The sequence below is a fragment of the Erinaceus europaeus genome, chromosome 8 (genome assembly GCF_950295315.1).
Source record: "Erinaceus europaeus chromosome 8, mEriEur2.1, whole genome shotgun sequence".
Lineage (NCBI taxonomy): Eukaryota > Metazoa > Chordata > Mammalia > Eulipotyphla > Erinaceidae > Erinaceus > Erinaceus europaeus.
In genome coordinates, this window is record NC_080169.1 from 38,696,241 (window position 1) to 38,714,496 (window position 18,256).

Sequence of the window (18,256 nt, forward strand, 5' to 3'; positions counted from 1 at the left end):
GGTAGGAGTAACGAGACAAGTTCCCCCCACAATAGATAAGATGCCCACTACCATAGCAATGAAAGATACCCTAAGAGTTAATTTTGCCTTTATATAATATATGAAGGGAAGATATATGCCTTTATATAATATTAATAATAAAATAGAGCAAGGTAAAAAAAATCCTGTCCCAGATTACTTCAAACCTCGTGAGCAGTGGCAGCTGATGCTTAAGAAAGGAAAAAAAAACAAAACAAAAAAAAACTCAGGACTAGACAAGGATAGCTGAAATGGACAGTTATGCATATCTACTAACCACTGTATATTCTAGGGGTAGCTAAAGGAGGAAGGGAAGTTGAGCATAGATACTTGCAGTGAGAGTCCACTCTGAGTCAGAATTCTTCCCCAAAATAATTCCCAAAGGTGTATCAGTGAAATCAGTGAAAGCACACTGTTTGGTGGTGTGGGGGATGGGGCCTGTGGCTTTTGAAGCTGTAGGATTAAGGAAGAGAGGATGACAAGAATGAGAAAAAGAAAAAAAATAAAAGAAAGAGAAAATAGAAAAAGATAAGAAAAAGAACAGTAATAAAAGAGCGGTGGAAGGAAAGAGTTTTTTATTTTAAAAATTTAAAAAATTATTTAATTAGCTATGGGGGGTATTTTGGCTACTTAGAAAGAAAAACGGCCAGAGGTTTCAGAAGGGACTAGACTTAGAATGACTGATACTCCCTTGTGGGACAGGAATCTTGGTAAAGAAAGAAGCTCAGCAGGGGAGCCTGCTAGGAGCTGGTCCCCAGGGACTAGTTATGGGTGGGGGAGGTGGAGGAGGTGTGCTTTGGACATAATAGTTTAAAAGAAAAATTTGTTTTTTTATCTTTTATTCTACTCTATTTTTTAACCCAAATTAAGTTATAGTCATCTCCTTGGTGTCACCACTAGGACCCCTTATTGACTGGCCTACTACAGGCAGAAAATCCTACCGTTTCCAGAGGATGTGGTCAGAGCTCAAGCCTCTAGCAGCTTCTCACTCCGCCATCTTCCGGGAACCCCTGTGACTATCTTTTAAGACTCTAGTCAGTCTCTAATATCTTACTGACACAATGAAGGACTCAATTGTGTCTTAAATGTTTGCTTGTAAAATGTCATGGTGTTTGTGTATTGCAACAAAGTAATACTCTGGGCTGGGGCAGGAAGAATTCACGTCCTAGAAGATGATAGCAGAGGAGGACCTAGTGGTGGTTGAATTATTATGTGGAAAACTGGGAAATGTTATGTATGTATAAACTATTGGATTTTAATATTGATTGTAAACCATTAATAGCCCAATAAAGATTTTTTTTAAAAAATCATAATGACATGCTTTAGTAACTTGTTATTACTGATGGTGTTTATTTTTATTGGAAAACAATATATGTACAGAAATATAAATATATATATATATTTATATATATTATAAAGTGAAGCTTAATAAAATTTGCACAAATGAAGTAGCACCTAATCACCGTATGGAAAATTTCTAGAAACCAAGGATACTTGCAAGGAAGAGGGAATTTTAATACTATGTAATAGCATTGTTTTGTTTATATTTTTATCTTAAATTTATTTTTAAAATTTACTTTCAAACTTTTGCTCATCACTAGAGTTTCACTGCTCCTGACTGACTTTTTTTTCAATTAGAAAAATAGACAGGTAAGGCAAAAGAGAGACACAAAGGGACTAAAGGGACTATTGGCCATGCACCTGGTTGAGTGTACATGTTGCAATGCAGAGGGACCTAGGTTCGAGCTCCCAGGCTCCACCTGCAGGGGGAAAGCTTTATGAGTTGTGAAACTAAGCTGCAGGTATCTCTCTGTCTCTCTTCCTCCCTACCTCTCCCTTCTCTCTCAAAGTCTGATTATCTCCATACAATAAGTAATAAAGGTTATAAAACATTTTTAAAAGACAGAGAAAATGACACTATTGTACAAAACTTTCCTCAATATGGTGGGGGCTGGACTCCAGCCTTGCCTGTGCCCATGTCAAAGTAAGCACATTATCCAAGTGAACTACTTTTTCAGCCTTGTTCAAATCTTTAATAATTCAAATTCTAAAGCAGATTTAGCTGCATAGAAAAAAAATGTCCAATTTTAATCTTAACATGTGAGTACTAGAAACTCCATCTGCTTATTGTCCTTCACATCTTGTATTTTGTCTCAAATGTGTCTTTGAATAATATAGACAATAAATTAGACCTACCAAACAAACTTGATTCACAGTTTTTAGAGCTATTACTTGGCCTAGCAAAAGATTTTGAACTTTGAAACTCTGGCTACAATTTCACGGTGTTGCTAGTCACTGTAATATATTTAATACCTGTCAGACTCTCTGGGGCTTTATACTTGTGCAATCCACTGCTCCCTAAAGACTTTTTTTTTCTCTCTCTCTCCAGATAGAGGGTGAGAGACAAAGAGGAAGAGGGAGGGGGTAGACAAAGAACTAGAATAACACAGCATCACAATAACACTAGTGAATCTTTCTCTGCATGGTGGTCCCATATAGTGACTTACACCCGTCACTATGCATGCTAACATATTCACTCTAGTGAATGAACTGTCCCTATCCCTGAGCTCTCTTGGGATCCTGTTACATGCAGAGCTTTTACTGGTTACTGTCTAGACTGGACTCAGGATACAAACCATAAATCAGACTGGAAAAGGCTTTGCTATTTTTCTCTATAGAGACCCAGATTCCATAGAACTGATTGCCAGTCTGTATACTCTTAAATCTTTAAACCCCATTATGAAATTATGCAGCCACCTCGACACTCTTATTAGTAACTTTGGTAAAGGCTAGTTATCATTTACCAGATCAGTAGCAAATCTTTAGAAACATAGATGGAAGGAAGGAGAAGGTCAGACTTCAAACTGTACAGTTGTGATAAATGCTAGAAAGAAATGCAGGGTGTTCTGCTTCTCTGTCTTTCAGAGTCATATGCCTGGCCTTACAAATTGTAGTCAAAGCAAAAAGCAAACAAAAAATATTTTCTCACTCTATAAACAAGGATTTATTTTCAGTTTTATAGTCTCTACAGGTTCCTTAGAAATCTATGTTCTTGGCTGTAAAGAGATTGTTCCAGATCAAGGAGAGAGACAGAAAGACAGAGAGAGAGAGAGACAGAGAGATTTCTGTGACAGTTATGCTACAATCAAGCTTTAATGCAAGATCTTGATTAAATTTAGACACTGGTAAATTTGTTTCCTAGACTACTGTCCCACTCAGTGTGTTACATAAAACAACAGAAATACATTCTCTTATTGTTCTGGCACCTAGAAATCTAAAATCAAGATGGCAGCAAGGTCATATTCACTTGCATCTAGTGATTATTTCCTTGAATTGTAGCAGCATAACCAGCTAGCTGCCTCTCCCCATTCCTTCCCTGTGGCTGTCTTCCCTCCACATGTCCCTATTGAAGATTTTTCTTTTATAAAAACAACTGTCATGGAATTAGGATCCAAACAAATACAGTCTCATACAAAGATCTTATTGCCAAAGCAGTTTTCATAATTGGTACAAGGAGTGAAGAACTCTACAATATTTTAGAGGTTGGGGGGATCCATTCTACTGTACTTGGTAATATGTTGTTTCAAAATCCAAAATTGCTAGGTCATTATTTAGTCTAAAAATGATTAAGTTCAGTAAGTTCACAGTTTTTTCAGACTACTCAGCAATTTACTTTTAAGGAAATTATGCATTTTCATTTGCCAAATCAGAACATCTTTTCACTTATTGCATGAAGATTCATCTGTTTCTTTGTCTTCAATAACTTGTGCCTTTTGACATAGATCAGGTAGATTATAATAAGCAAATTAAACCACATTTTTGACCACCTTTGATTGATATTGGTACTTGTGACTGAGTCTGGGGTTTTTGAGCCCCAGGTATGAAATTCTGTTGTATTAACGGTTGTGCTATTTCTTCAACTCTTTAACCACTTTTTCAAATAAGGAGTTTACATGACACTACAAAACAAAGCTGCTAGTAATGATTGAATATATGTGATAGTACTTTTATTTTATGTATTATGGGCTAATGAGCATTTGTCATAATACAAATAGCCTTAACTTGAGGTGAGAAGTTAGCATGACAGGTGTTTTTAATTAAACAACATAAATGCCCCTGCAATAGAGTTTTAATACCAGTAGAGTAAACCAACACTTATTAGACTCCTAGGCTTGATTGCTAATTATCTGCTTACAAAGTTAAGTTTTTTGTGCAAATTAATGTTGGCATGACTTAAATTAAATGGTTTTGATTCAAAACTGAAAAATGAATGGCATATTTTTGTTTTAAAATGTTTATTAACATCTGTAATTTTTTCTAAATTTTGAATATTTCATATAAATTGCTATAGAATGATGCTGGAGAAATCCCCAAATCTTTACACAATTATTTTAACAAAGCTGTATAATCTCAACAAAAACTATTATATTAATTTTAAAGGATCATTACTATGCTGTATCCCTTAGTCTTATGACCAGGATTCATAAAATATCAACTTTGGTTCATATAAGTTGAAAAATAAATAGCATGTTATATTATTGTACTCTAACTCAATGTAGATCTGGTAAATACAGTATAAAGATATATTTTATAATCATAATCATCTTCTTATATTTATATCCTGCTCCTACTGAGATGAATCTCTGGTTACATTTACATATTGAATTACAAAGTTAAAACTAATGATGGGATCAATTATGCCACATACTGAGCTGTGCACTTTGGAATGACTTTGAGAAAACAGAGGGTCAAAAAAACCCAGCATCCTCAGTATATGTGGTTTGAGATTATACTAATAAATAGGCAAAGGAGTAGCTGTAGTAGACAGTTATGTTTATTTTACAAAGAAAGCAGAATGTTTAGTGAAATAGTTGAAGTACATTTTTAGTATAAGCGTTACTGAGAAATAGAAAATAAATTGGTGGATGATAGGAGTAGATAAAGTGTTTATTCAAGATAAATATATATTTACAAATGTGATATGGATTCCTTTTGTAATCCTGTTTATTTGCTCTTGTCATTTTTAATGTACTTAAGTGTATTTGCTGTATCTCAGTTAAAATACAGTCTGTTTCATATTTCTATTGTCATGCAAAATTTGATAGTATGATCTTTCTTCTTTCCTAGCTGCATAATAAATGTGCTTCTCATTTAAAACCTGAATGTGACTGTGGACCTTTGAAGGACCATATTTTACCACCCACAACAATCTGTCCAGTGGTGCTGGTGAGTTTTTCTTTTTCATCATCTTGCTACAACTTGGAGTTTCTATCATTCACTATTTTTCCCCTAAGTGCTTGCAGAGCTAATTTTCCACTGGTGAAGGCAGAACTCTAGAGATTTAAAATGCCTCCTTGTTCAGGGAAGACACCTTTGCCCACTATATTTTCTTTTTCTTTCATGTCATAATACACTTTTAGTAAGATATGCTCTAACTAAAGCTGACTCAAGTTTTATCATTAAGTCATGTTGTACTTACCAGAAATTGTGTAAGCAGAACACTTCGACATTCCACATATTATATAGATCTAGCTTCCCAGAATAATGAAGTTACTCTCATGAACAATTTTGCTAGAAGTGAACATTATTTATCTGCAATGTGGATGCTTCTGATCTATGTTAGAGGCTACCTAAAGTGAGTACACATACATTGGAGCAAGCCATTAGTTGTAATTTATTTTCTTTTTATTTGACTAGCTGCAAAATTGTCACTTGATCTAAGAAGTATATAAGAATAATTGGGATATAATAACAGAACAGAATAAATTGTCATAGATAAATATATTGGTATTAAAGAAAGTATTTGATAAATAAAAATTGTTTTGAATGTGAAACTATTATTTTACAAAAGAAAGTATTGTATATCCATGATATAATTCTCATTCCTAAAGCAACAAGAAAATTAAGTGCCTGTAACTTCAGTTTTATAAAATGAAAATACAACTAAGAAATGTTAGAAAATACTTTTCTAAAGGTCATACTAAGAACTAATCAAATTACTCAATTTGTTCCCACTTGTGATTCATTTTGTAATTATCTGTATATAGTGGCTGTATTTTTAATGTCTGTATTTAATAAATTATTTAAAGTCTTTAATTTGCTCAAACTAAAATAATAGAGCAAAAACAAAAAATACTTCCACATTGTTGGTAATGATAACAAACGCTAACTAACTATAAATCTTTATTCCTTATGGAAGATTTGTTGGGTATCCTATAGCTAATATTGTTATAAGTGAGAACCAAATAAATTACTTTATGTTTTAGGTTAGTTTTGTCATTATTTTCATTCTTTTACAGTGTTGCCTTAAAGAAAATGGACTGGTAGAATTTTGATGAATATTCATTATGTTATTTTTTATAGTTTTATGAAAGTGCATTTATAATACACTTACTGACACATGGCTTCTCCTGGTGAAGAATGCCTACAGAACACTCTTACTCCCAATTTAGGTCCTTTTCTATTATCACATACCTGCATCCCAAGGTCCTTTTGACCCACTCTCTCCCTCTTCTCCAGAGTCCTTAGCTTTGGTGCAATATACCCAGTCCAAGTTTTGCTTTGTATTTTTCCTCTGTTTGCACTTCTAAATTTTGGACTGTTACTGAGATCACGTGGTATTTGTACTTCTTTTTTCAGTTTATCTCATCTAATATTTATTGTTTAGTGAAGTCAATACACTCCTAGTCTCCAAATTTAACTCAAACAGAAATGTGTTATTTTGTTTTCCATCTGTGGAAGATCCTACTCAACTTAATGAGGTAGAGGGCATTCCTGGCCTACTTATATCACCCTCTGGTCATAAAAAATGTCTAATGTTAGAAGGATTTTTTTCTATTACTCTACCTTTTACTTTTTAGAGAATCAAATACAAACAATATGTGTTACGTAAAAACTTTTGTCATCTAGCATAATCTTCTGAGGCTTATTTTGCCATTTTAAACTTATGAATCAGATTTATATATATATTAATTCTTTTTTAAAAACTTTATTTATTATTGGAGAGAGAATGAGAGAAATTGAGGGGAAGGGAAGATATAGATGGAGAGAGACAGAGAGACACCTGCAGCCCTGCTTCACCACTCATGAAGCTTTCCCCCTGCAGGTGGGGACCAGGGGCTTAAATTCAGGTCCATGCACACTGTAGTGTGTGTGCTTAGCCAGGTGTGCCACCACCTGTCCCCCCAGAATTAGTCTTAATCACTTAATATATCATTTGAATGTTGAATTGCATCTCAATATTTGCTATTTTACTTTTATATTGTACTTTCTACTCTGATATATTGGATACTGTGGGCCACTCTGTCATTTTCTGTGTCTCTTATCTATTTCTATCAAACCACACTCTTCTGATTTTTCTTCTGATTTTTCTAGATATTTCCTCTTGGGATCATTTCTGGATGTCATAACTTCAACTTTCCTTCTGTTGATTCATTTCTGTGATATACCCTTGTATATTACAATTGCCCAATCTTAAAATTCTTCACAGTGAAATAATATCTGCTTAATTGATTTCTTTATGATGTTAAATTTTATTCAGTTCAACTTATCATCTGAATTTCAAATCTCTAGATATGGATCCTGGGTATCCCATGTTGTTTCACATTTCTAATACTTTTATTACAATACCATCATCATTATTTAATGTAGTTGTAACATTTATTTAATGAACAGATTAATAAGTACATTTTAGTAACTGATAATATCAAAATACTGGTTGTACTTCGAATGTAAAGGTTAACATTAAGGCAGGAAAAGGAAAAAGAAATGTTATACCTGAGTTATAAAAGAGATGATCAACAAAGAGTTTATTGGGCAGGGGACAGTGTATTGATTATACAAAAGATGTCTAGCCTGAGATTGTGAAGCCTTATCTATCAGCCCTTACAAATAATATAGTCTTGTTTTTTATTCTTTAATAGCATTTTTATGAGTATAAACACAATTTTTTCATGCTAACATTTTTTAAGTTGAGTTTCATATTCAGCTATTTGATAACTACAATCACAATCCAGAATATACGAGATTAAGAATTTAAGATATCAGGTCTGGATGGGACAGAGAGATATTGAAACAGGAGGAGAAGTTAGGAAGGGAGAGAGGAAGATAGACACCTGGGACCTGGTGTCTATCTTTTTTTTTTCATATGCAGATATTTTAATAACAGGTTAATGACACAATAGATTGCTTCAGGAAACACAAATAAAATGATTCCAAGACAGACGGGAGTGCAAAAAGTCAAGTTAATATTCTTCGTCCTCATCTCCATCAGCACTATCTGCTCCAGCCTCATAATCCTTCTCTAGGGCAGCCATGTTTTTTATATTTTTTATTTTTATGTGCACCGGGTTAAGCACACAGTACAAAGTGCAAGGACATGAGCAAGGATCCTAGTTCCAGCTTCCAGTTCCCCACCTGCAGTGGTGTAGCTTCACAAGCAGTGAAACAGGACTGCAGGTGTCTTTCTTTTTTTATTATTATTATCTTTATTCATTTATTGGAAAGAAACAGTCAGAAATTGAGAGAAAGGGAAGACAGAGAGAGAAAGAGACAGAAAGACACCTGCAACCCTGCTTTACCATTTGCAAAGCTTTCCCCCTGTAGGTGGGGACAGGGTGCTCGCACCTGGTTCCTTGAGCATTGCAACATGTGCGCTGAACCAGGCGCACCACCACCAAGTCCCAGGTGTCTATCTTTCTCTCTCCCTTTCTAACTTCCTCTCCTGTTTCAATTTCTCTCTGTCTTATCCAAAAAGTGCTTAGCTTTATTGAAATTACTTTTGTCTCTGTTGTAAGTCTTCTGCATCCAAAATTGGATGAGTCCTCTTTCTCTTATATTCCACTCCTAGTTGCAATTTAACCTAAATTGTGTTTTAATATTAGGGTTAAATTAACTAAAATATAAACTATTGCATCACTACTATGCTTCAATGATCTATAATTTAAAGAACAATAACCATTTTATTAAATAATAGTGTCAAGTAATGATGTCATGAAATTAATGATAAAATATTTATTATAATCTTGTGGTTCAAGTCTCTATTCAAATAAATGTTTAAAATCTTTCTCATGAGATATTACAGTTGAGTGGTGATAGACTTAATTATATAAATGTTTTTTTCAAAATTAAAGAGCATTTTAAAAACAAGAATACCTCTGAAATCCACTTTGTACCATATCAAAATTGTATAGAAGCTGATTAAATTACAAATTCCTATATAAAAATATTCAAAAAACTACAATGGACTTTACTAGTCTGTTTCTTTTATTTTTATAACCTAGTAAGTTAATATCAAAAACTATGTTTAAAAACACTAAATGGTGGTCCAGGAGGTGGTGCAGTGGATAAAGCACTGTATGCTCAAGCATGAGGTCCTGAGTTCAATCCCCGGCAGCACATGTACCAGAGTGATGTCTGGTTCTTTCTCTCTCTCCTATCTTTCTCATTAATAAATTAAATAAAATATTTTTTAAAAACCCACTAAATGAAGTCATTATACTAGTGAGAAATTTACAGGTAGTGTAACAATAACATTGATTAGCAAACAGAAGTAAATAACACATGCTTACGACTTATGAGTAAAAATTAGGCTTGAAATGATGGAAGAGGCAAAGTCAGAGATCTATGAGTGACATTAGAAACCTTTATTATCAAAAACTAGCAATTTGTTACAATTTGTAAAACCAACCAGTATAAAAGCAAAGGGAAATTTTCTAGTCTACAAAGAGCCATTATAAATATATAGTCTTACTTAATTCTTAGACATGTTTTGATATTTTTGTAATTAAGCTATTTACCAATGTCAACTGTTTTTGCTGTTATAGTGATATTATCTTTTTTTTTATTTCCATATACTATGGACCACTATAATGTGTGGACTTAACCAGGTGTATCACTGCCTGGTCACTAGACTATTTTCAAAAGATAACATAAATTTCTACATAAGTCATATTCATTGGCTAGGTGTCACATGTTAGAAAACAATGAATGCACTCAATATTTATCTCTTTGAGACTAGTGGTGGTGTGTTATAAATGTAATTCATCCTCTTATAAAAATAATCCAAATTACCTAAAATCACCCTTTCAGAGGGACAATAATATAAATAATGGAGCTTGTAAACTTAGAAAAAATAAAATTATTAGGAAAAAATATATCAATTCTGAAATAATTTTAGACTTGATTAAAATGGTTCCATTTCTACCTGTTTCTCTTCTTCACTGTGACTCTGAAAAGTTGGCCATGCTGTGGTGTTGCTGAAGCAGCAAACCAAGTATCTGTATGTATAACACCCTCAGAGAACCATATGGCTATATTAACTTTTCTCTTCTACTGAAGAGAGGTTGCTTCTACCATATTATAAGAATTCTACTAAATTATGCGTTGTAGTATGGTAGTTAAGTCTTAAATAGCATAGAGAGTATGTTAAATCTTCACTTAGAACATGTGTTTAACCAAGTCATTCCTCCCAGAAATGTCAGAAGGTTTGCTGGGAAGTGGAATTATATATATAAAATTTGTGTATGTATAATATATATAGTGTGTGTGTGTGTGAGAGAGAGAGAGAGAAAGAGAGAGAGAGTCTTAAGTATTGTGGGCTCTGTCACTTATCTGTAAACTTGCAACAGTAATAGGAAAACAACAGTTTTAAATATTAGCCAATTAAGGGAAGTATGTAGATATTTTAATTTTCTGTAATTTTTAAAATTTGATTTTTAATTTACTGTAACTCCACTTCCTTTACTACTGGTACTGAGCTCCTGAAGCATAGACACCAGTAAGGTGTGAGCAGTTGGTTAAAGCTGCATCTTGTTGGCACTATGCTTCAGTTTCATTTTACGTTACTTCCACTATTTTACCCTTTTCTATCATTTACCTCTTTCACACTAAACACAATAAGTGAAGTCATATCTTTCCTTGCACTTTTCAAAAAAGTGTAATGTACCCTGTAGAATGACTTTGGATCTCTGATCCTTTTTTACCTCAAGATTGGGGACAAAATACACTGTCAGTATTCAATAAATGTTTCATCAGTGTCAGTACTTAGTACTCATTTAATTAATATTCATTATAGATCAATTAATAAGTGTCATCAGAGTAATATAAGTAAAAAGAATCTCATCTTTCCATATTTTGAAAATATAACTTAGATTAAATTTCATATTATTCACGAAAAGTAGGGTCTTTAAATTTGGCGAAAATATTTATAAAATACCTTGAATAAAACTCTGAACATTTCTCTATTTTGCCAGGTTTTTTCTGACTTAAATTCCAATAAGAAATAGAGTAAACACAAGAGAGTTATTATACTTTTTATAAAAGCATGTGTATATATGTATATATATGGCATTTATTTGCATGTACTTTGAAAGCATATTGTATATGTATGATTGAAATGGAGTTTATTTAAGAACAAAAAGTCAACTATCATGGATAATTACTTTGTTTTCTGCCTACATGAATACTGTAGATCTTTAGTTTTAGGAGATATGTTTTCAAAAAACAAATACTCACTTTGCCACATTTAATCTGAACTGGAAATCATATATGGGATAAACCAAAAGAAAAAGGATAAATATAAGATTATCTCACAGGTGGAATTTAGTAAAGAAATGGAAAATATAGGGTGGAACATGGACAATATGTGATATGTTATATCAAAGCTAAGGCTTCAGGGGGTATGGGTAAGGCACAGAGTTGAGAGGACACTGGGGACTCATACAATGGCTGGGAGGACTCACATTGGTGGTGGGGGTGCGGATGGGGCTTATTTATTTACTTATTTATGCCCTCAGGTTTATTTTCTCTAAGGTTCAGGGCCTGCAATACAAGCCTACAGTTCCCATAGTTTTTTTTTTTTTTTCATCTTTTTTTTTTTCAATGGAAACTGTGAGACTGAGAGGTTTAGAGGGAATATATATAGAGAATGAGGACACCTGAAGCACTTTTCTATCACTATTGAAACTTCCCCCCTGCAGTCGGGAATCAGGGGCTTGAACCTGGGTCTTTGAGCATGGTAATGTATTTACTTTAGTTAGGCACAATGTTTTTTTTAAAATTTATTTAAGAAAGGAGACATTAACAAAATCATAGGATGGAGTGTACAAATCCACACAATTCCTGCCACTCAATCTCCATATCCCATCCCCTACCCAATAGCTTTCCCATTCTCTATCCCTCTGGGAGCATGGACCCAGGGTCATTGTGGGTTGTAGAAGGTGGAAGGTCTGGCTTCTGTAATTGCTTCCCCGCTGAACATGGGCATTGACTGGTCAGTCATACTCCCAGTCTGCCTTTCTCTTTCCCCAGTAGGGTAAGTCTCTGGGGAAGCTGAGCTCCAGGATGCATTGGTGGGGTATTCAGTCTAGGGAAGCCTGGCCGGCATCCTGATGGCACCTGGTGGCTGAAAAGAGAGTTAACATACAAAGCCAAACAAATTATTATAGAATCATGGACCCAAAGGTTGGAATAGTGGAGAGGAAGTGTTGGAGGGTACTCACTGCAAACTCTAGTGTACTACTGCTTTCAGGCACAATGTTTTTTTAACCCTGTCCTATCTTTGTTATCTTATTCAACCCATATAGTCCCTCAATATAGAATACAAATAGGTTATACCTGTTGAGACCTCAGTGTTCACTCTGTTATCCACTCAAGATGATAAAAATCTATCTTTTCTAATTCTATTGATCACCTTTGCTATCTCATATTCCCATGGACATCTTGGAGGAGTGAAACTCACTACATAGTGCTATTCTCCTTATTAGATCACTCCTATTTTATCCCAACTACAGATATTTTGTAATTTTTTTTTCATTTGGCTACTATGTTTTTTTTTCCCACCAGTGTTTGTTAGTCATTAGTCATTCCATGCCAATATTTTTGTTATTTTTTTGTAGCAATTTATGCATTCTCTTTTCTAGAACTTATTTGTCTCCATTTCTGGTACTTGTGAAATTTTGTCAGAATGTATTAATTTCCTAATTTACAGTGAAAAGTACTCAAACAAGCTGTAATACAACTTGACTATATTAGAAGTAGAAAGCACCATATTTTGAGTCTAGTTTCTGAAAGAATGACTGTTTCTTCTCTTAGTTGTCTTTTGGCCATGGAAAATATACTTTAAAATGACCTTTTCTTACACTGTTCAATGTTGTTTTCTTTATCTGTTTGTATACTTTTGCTTTTATCATTTAAAATGGTCAAGTATATGCAGTTGTGAATATAAAATTGCTGTCAAATTTCTCACCTCTTCTATTTCAATTTACATTATTCTAACTTCTGCCTTTAAATAGATCTAAATACTCTCTTTTTATCCACCTTTTATCAAGTGATCTTTTGTCTTGGATTCCTAAGGGAAAGAACATGGTCTGGGAATGTACTTGTGTGATGTATAGACAGAAGAATAAGAGAGGAACATACTTTTACCCAGAAAGTTATAGGCAGAGAGAAAATATGAAATCTTGGTTTGAAGCTTGGGAGCTTTGTGGAAAAAAATTATAGCACAGACTTTTCTTAACTCAGATTAAGGAAACCAACTTTTTATGGTTATCAGTCATTTAAAACCTTGACCTCCTCCAGCTTAGGAGGTGCTCCCTGGAAAGCCTGTTCCTGTGAGCAAAGATTTATTATTCAGAAAATGGGACAGCTGGAAATTTTCAGAAGTCAATACTCATAACAGTAGGAGACAACTTCTCTGGCCAGGTAAGAAGGATCTGATTGGCCTACTAATAAAATCTGCTAGACACCCTTTCTAAAACAGCCTTTTAAAAACTACCCTGTAACAATATTTGAGTTTGAATGCTCTATTCTCATGTTCTATACATACATGTATTTCAACTAGTTTCTCTTCTACATCTCTTGCCAAATGTTGTATTGTCAACTCAATCCCTACTCTTATATGTGTTAGTTTCCTTTAAATATATTCTCAAATCAACATGTTCTATACAAATGATCTCATCCAATTCCTTATGTATAGGTGTCTAAGTAAGCCTGCTTTCTCTTGGTACTCTATAACCATATATGTAGTTTCATGATATAGACTTTTTGATTGTTATGCAGGTTTCTCTAACTCATATACTACAAATTAAACATCCAATATTTCCTGCAAAACTGCTATTTTTTATTAAAAGCAGTTTCATTTTTAGTATAATTCACAGTAAAAAGCTTTATCTCTTTATCTTTATTGCCTAATTAAACTTGACAGGAATTAGATGCTCAATAAATATTTACTACATTATGAATAACATTCAATCATTTTGTAACTCCCATTATTTACTACCCACTCAAGAAGTAATGCATAAATAGCAAGTAAAAATTTATGCATAAATAGCAAGTAAAAATTAAAATGAATATGACTGAGGATTTTATTGTTTAAAATAATTGGTAACTCACGATGACTAACTTTACTCTTACAAATGATGAAAATAAAGTTTAAAATGAGTGATGATATGGTAATATTAGAAAATGTCAAAGTAGCACAGTGTTTTAGTTTCTTGAGTGGTACTGAATATGATTATTAATTATAAAAACACTGGTGATTGCAACATTGTTGTAGTTATATAAAACATCCAATAGATGGTACTGTGAAATGCTTAATTTTTAAAATGAATTGGCATTACAGGTAAAGAGTTTAAAGGGAACATTTAAAATTTTTGAGGAGAATCAAGACATTTTCATCTGGATATTGAGTTTTGTGTTTAAAAATATACCTAAGCATTATAAACCCAGGATATCATAAATATTTACTCTGAGTGCAGCTCAAAGCCTAATAATTTACGTCCACTAATAAATGGAATTTTTAAATTGTTCATATGCTGTTAGTGTTTTTTTTCTCCTTCCATGGTTGTTACTTTAGCTTTATGTGGCATTTTAGTTAGTGCTACACCAATAACAGCATATTCAGCAAGTATCTACTATAGCTACATGTCTTTGTTATTAAAGTTCTAGAGAAACTTTTATGCTAAAGGAAGAACAGGCCTATGTGACACAATCTTTCTTGAGAATAATGAATTTTATTTTTTTTCTTTTGTTTCCATCAAATCCATTTTACTATATAAATAAAAAGTATACTGTTTTGTAAATATAGGATACACTCGGAACTTTACATATATATGCATATGTATATATATGGAGAATAATTAAACAATAATTAAATAACTAGTTGGATTTTATACCTAAAAATAATAGGAAATTTTTCTATTTTAGTAGCCCAAACTAATTTTTGTGCTCATTTTAGAATTTTCTTTATAAGATACTACATGTTAGTTTGTAAAAGTAAATGTCAAATTTTGATTACCTGAAATACATTTTATGAAACTTATTTTTAAAGTTTAAAATAAATTCTATGCTACCAGGGAAAACTTGAAAATCTGTGTGCATTAATTTAAATATCTGATATGATTTGTTAAAATCTGTGTTACTGTTTATAACATTCTTGAATAAGGCTGAGTATTCCCTTGCATTGAGATTATTTACTTATTTAGTAAATATGCATTGCATTTGAAAATTGGAAAAATCAAGATAAGCACTTTATAGAAAGTATTTTTGTATAAATTAACACTTTTGTGACAAAAATATATTTTTGGACTTATTCATTTATAATTTTTATAAAATATGAATGTGTGGTATATTTTGTTCCCTCTTAAAGATGATATACTCTTAGAAATGATTGGCTTACTTAAAGAAAATATATTATGGAATATCTTGTAGTAGCAGAAATTTGAGACTTATTTTTTTTATTAAAAAACCAAATAGTGCTGTGTTATGTTGAGGCCTTTACAGCTTTTTCCTCCTAACCCTTATAAGAACAAATATGTTAGATTTATAGAAAAAAAAATTGTGGTGAATTACTAATTTGTTTCTAGTAAAAACGGATTTTTGCCCACCAAATGTACCTTATGTGATGATAATGTCTTTATGGGATCATTAGGGAATAATAGGGTCTCTAGAAACCTACCCAGATGTGTTAAGATTTGTATGCTTTTGAAAAGAAATAGTGACACACAGAGACTCATTTATTCAGATTTCCTAATATACTGTACAGCATTACATGGCAAAGTTTCTACTTAAGCTAATGGTTTAAATATAAACTGCATGCAGATCTCAAGTGATAGTCTGTTAGATGTCAGGTACTCTTATTGCTGTCCTTTTTTATTTCAGTAACATTTTAATTAATTCACACTGATTGAATAAATGTACATTGAGACTTGTTTTCTAATGAGGGTGCATTTAGAGGAAAGGTTTTGCATCTTTCTGATATCCTGTGGGTAATTATATTCTAATTATATGGTCGGGGGAAAAGAGTCTATAACTCAGTACTTATACTGTTCGTTGGACCCAATTAATTACATGCACATAATGAAAGTTCATGATAAGGTTGACTGACAGTCAGTGTAAAATTTTAACTCAATTGAATCTTAACCTAACATGATTACAAAATTGGACCTTAACCTGGTTATAAAATGCTTTAGTGTGAGATTAGTGGATATTTAGAGGGGTGAAGTAGGAGAGAACAGATTTCATTATAACTTATTTGTTCTTAAATTTATTATATTTTTCAAGAGTTATCAAAAGGAAAACAAAACAGCCTAATGCTTTAATTTTAAATGATATTGTCAGTGCTTTTTTATTATGTGCAATGATTTTTCTATATTTTGTGAAGCAGGAGAACATCAACTATGCATTGGTATATTTCTAAAATAGGTTCATATATTTCATAAGTAAAATTATGCAAAGCAAATGTTATTGATAAACTTTATGACCAGTTTTTATTAGGCATACAAATTGTCACAAGTAGGTATCAATTATTTATACATATTTTAAAGACAGATTGAATTAAATGTATATTTAATTAGATAAATATTTCATTTTGAAATGTGTCTTAGAGATTTTTAAATATGTAGTTTAAAGAAATTGTGGTACTGAAAATAAATAAAAGTCATCATCTAAATATCAACTACCTTTTTTCCTCTTCAGTTTGTTTTGCTTAGTTTTTGTGAGGGAAGTTATCTAAGATCTACAGAAGCAGTGAGTAGGATTTTTTTTTTTCCCCTTCTCTCTGCTTTTTTTCTCCAGCTCACATTTTCTCATTGGTTTTTCTTTTTGCTTTTTTCTCCCCCTGCTTCTTTTCGTCTTTATTCATTCTATAGACTTAGCCCAAATGTTTTACTTAAAACAAAGAAAAGCCAGTTGGTTCTCATCCACTCACTAGAACAGTAAATGATTTTAAATGAGGAAGATGAAATTAGTTTGTTCTTGCTGCATGCTATGTGGGCAGTAGAAACTAAGGGGATCATTTGAGTTCTGTCATGAAACAGTCATAAAAATATTATTTTATCTTAAAGATAAATATATTCTGACACACTCTTTATACTTAGGAACGTGAAGGTAAGACAAAATTACTTATACTCACTCCCACAAGTATTAAAGTATCAGAAGCAACATCTACTTTACCCTAAAATTCCTCGTACTAAACCCACATTTACTGTTTTTGTTGCACCTCATAGTCATTGATAAGTCATGACATAAATTTAAGGCACCTAGATAAGCTCACAAAAAAGAAGACAGTTTCAGGCTTGAGACTTTTTTACACTGCACTTGGGTGAGTTTCAGTACTATGATATCTAACTAGTTAGCTGTCTAAAAAGCAGAATGGCAAATCTCTCGTAATGAAAAAAAAAAAGAAGGAACAGAAAATAGAATAGAAAGAAAACAATGAAATAGAGTAGAGGAGAACAGAAATGAAGGGAACGAATTTATCAGAGAGGCTACACAGATGAAGTGCTCTTTCAAATTATTTTCAAAATGTGTGTACATACAAACATTTGCAGTTGGAATCACAGAAGGAAGAAACAAGATAATTTTAAACTACATTGGCTTCTGATGACTTTATGAGACATAACTATGTCCAATAACATTTCTAATGATTTTATCTCACTAGATAATCAAGAGGAAAAGACTATAATCCTATTATAAAGATTTTCATTTATTCTAGCTGACTGATTTTGTATGGAGAAATAAATATCTGAAATTATTTATAATGTCTGTAAAGATAAATTTTTATTTTTTAATTGGAAACATCTGGTTCTCCCTGAAGTTTCCAAGAAGTTTCCTTTGAGGTATACTTTCCATGAAGATTTATATGTAGATCACTTCCAGATAAAAATTCACACATAAGTATGGAGCTGTTAAGAAGAAAGTCTAATTGCCCCTCCTCTTATTTTTATCCTGAAAAAATATA

General features: G+C 32.5%; 1 protein-coding gene across 8 annotated transcripts in view; it reads left to right on the forward strand.

Moving 5' to 3' along the window:
- DGKB (diacylglycerol kinase beta) overlaps positions 1-18,256 on the forward strand; it is a 918,246-nt gene that overhangs the window by 290,789 nt on the left and 609,201 nt on the right. For all 8 annotated transcript variants that reach the window (XM_060196157.1, XM_060196160.1, XM_060196152.1 and 5 more), the window contains one exon: positions 5,146-5,244. In XM_060196157.1, the coding sequence (XP_060052140.1) occupies positions 5,146-5,244 (99 nt within the window). The remainder of the gene's footprint in view (positions 1-5,145; positions 5,245-18,256) is intronic.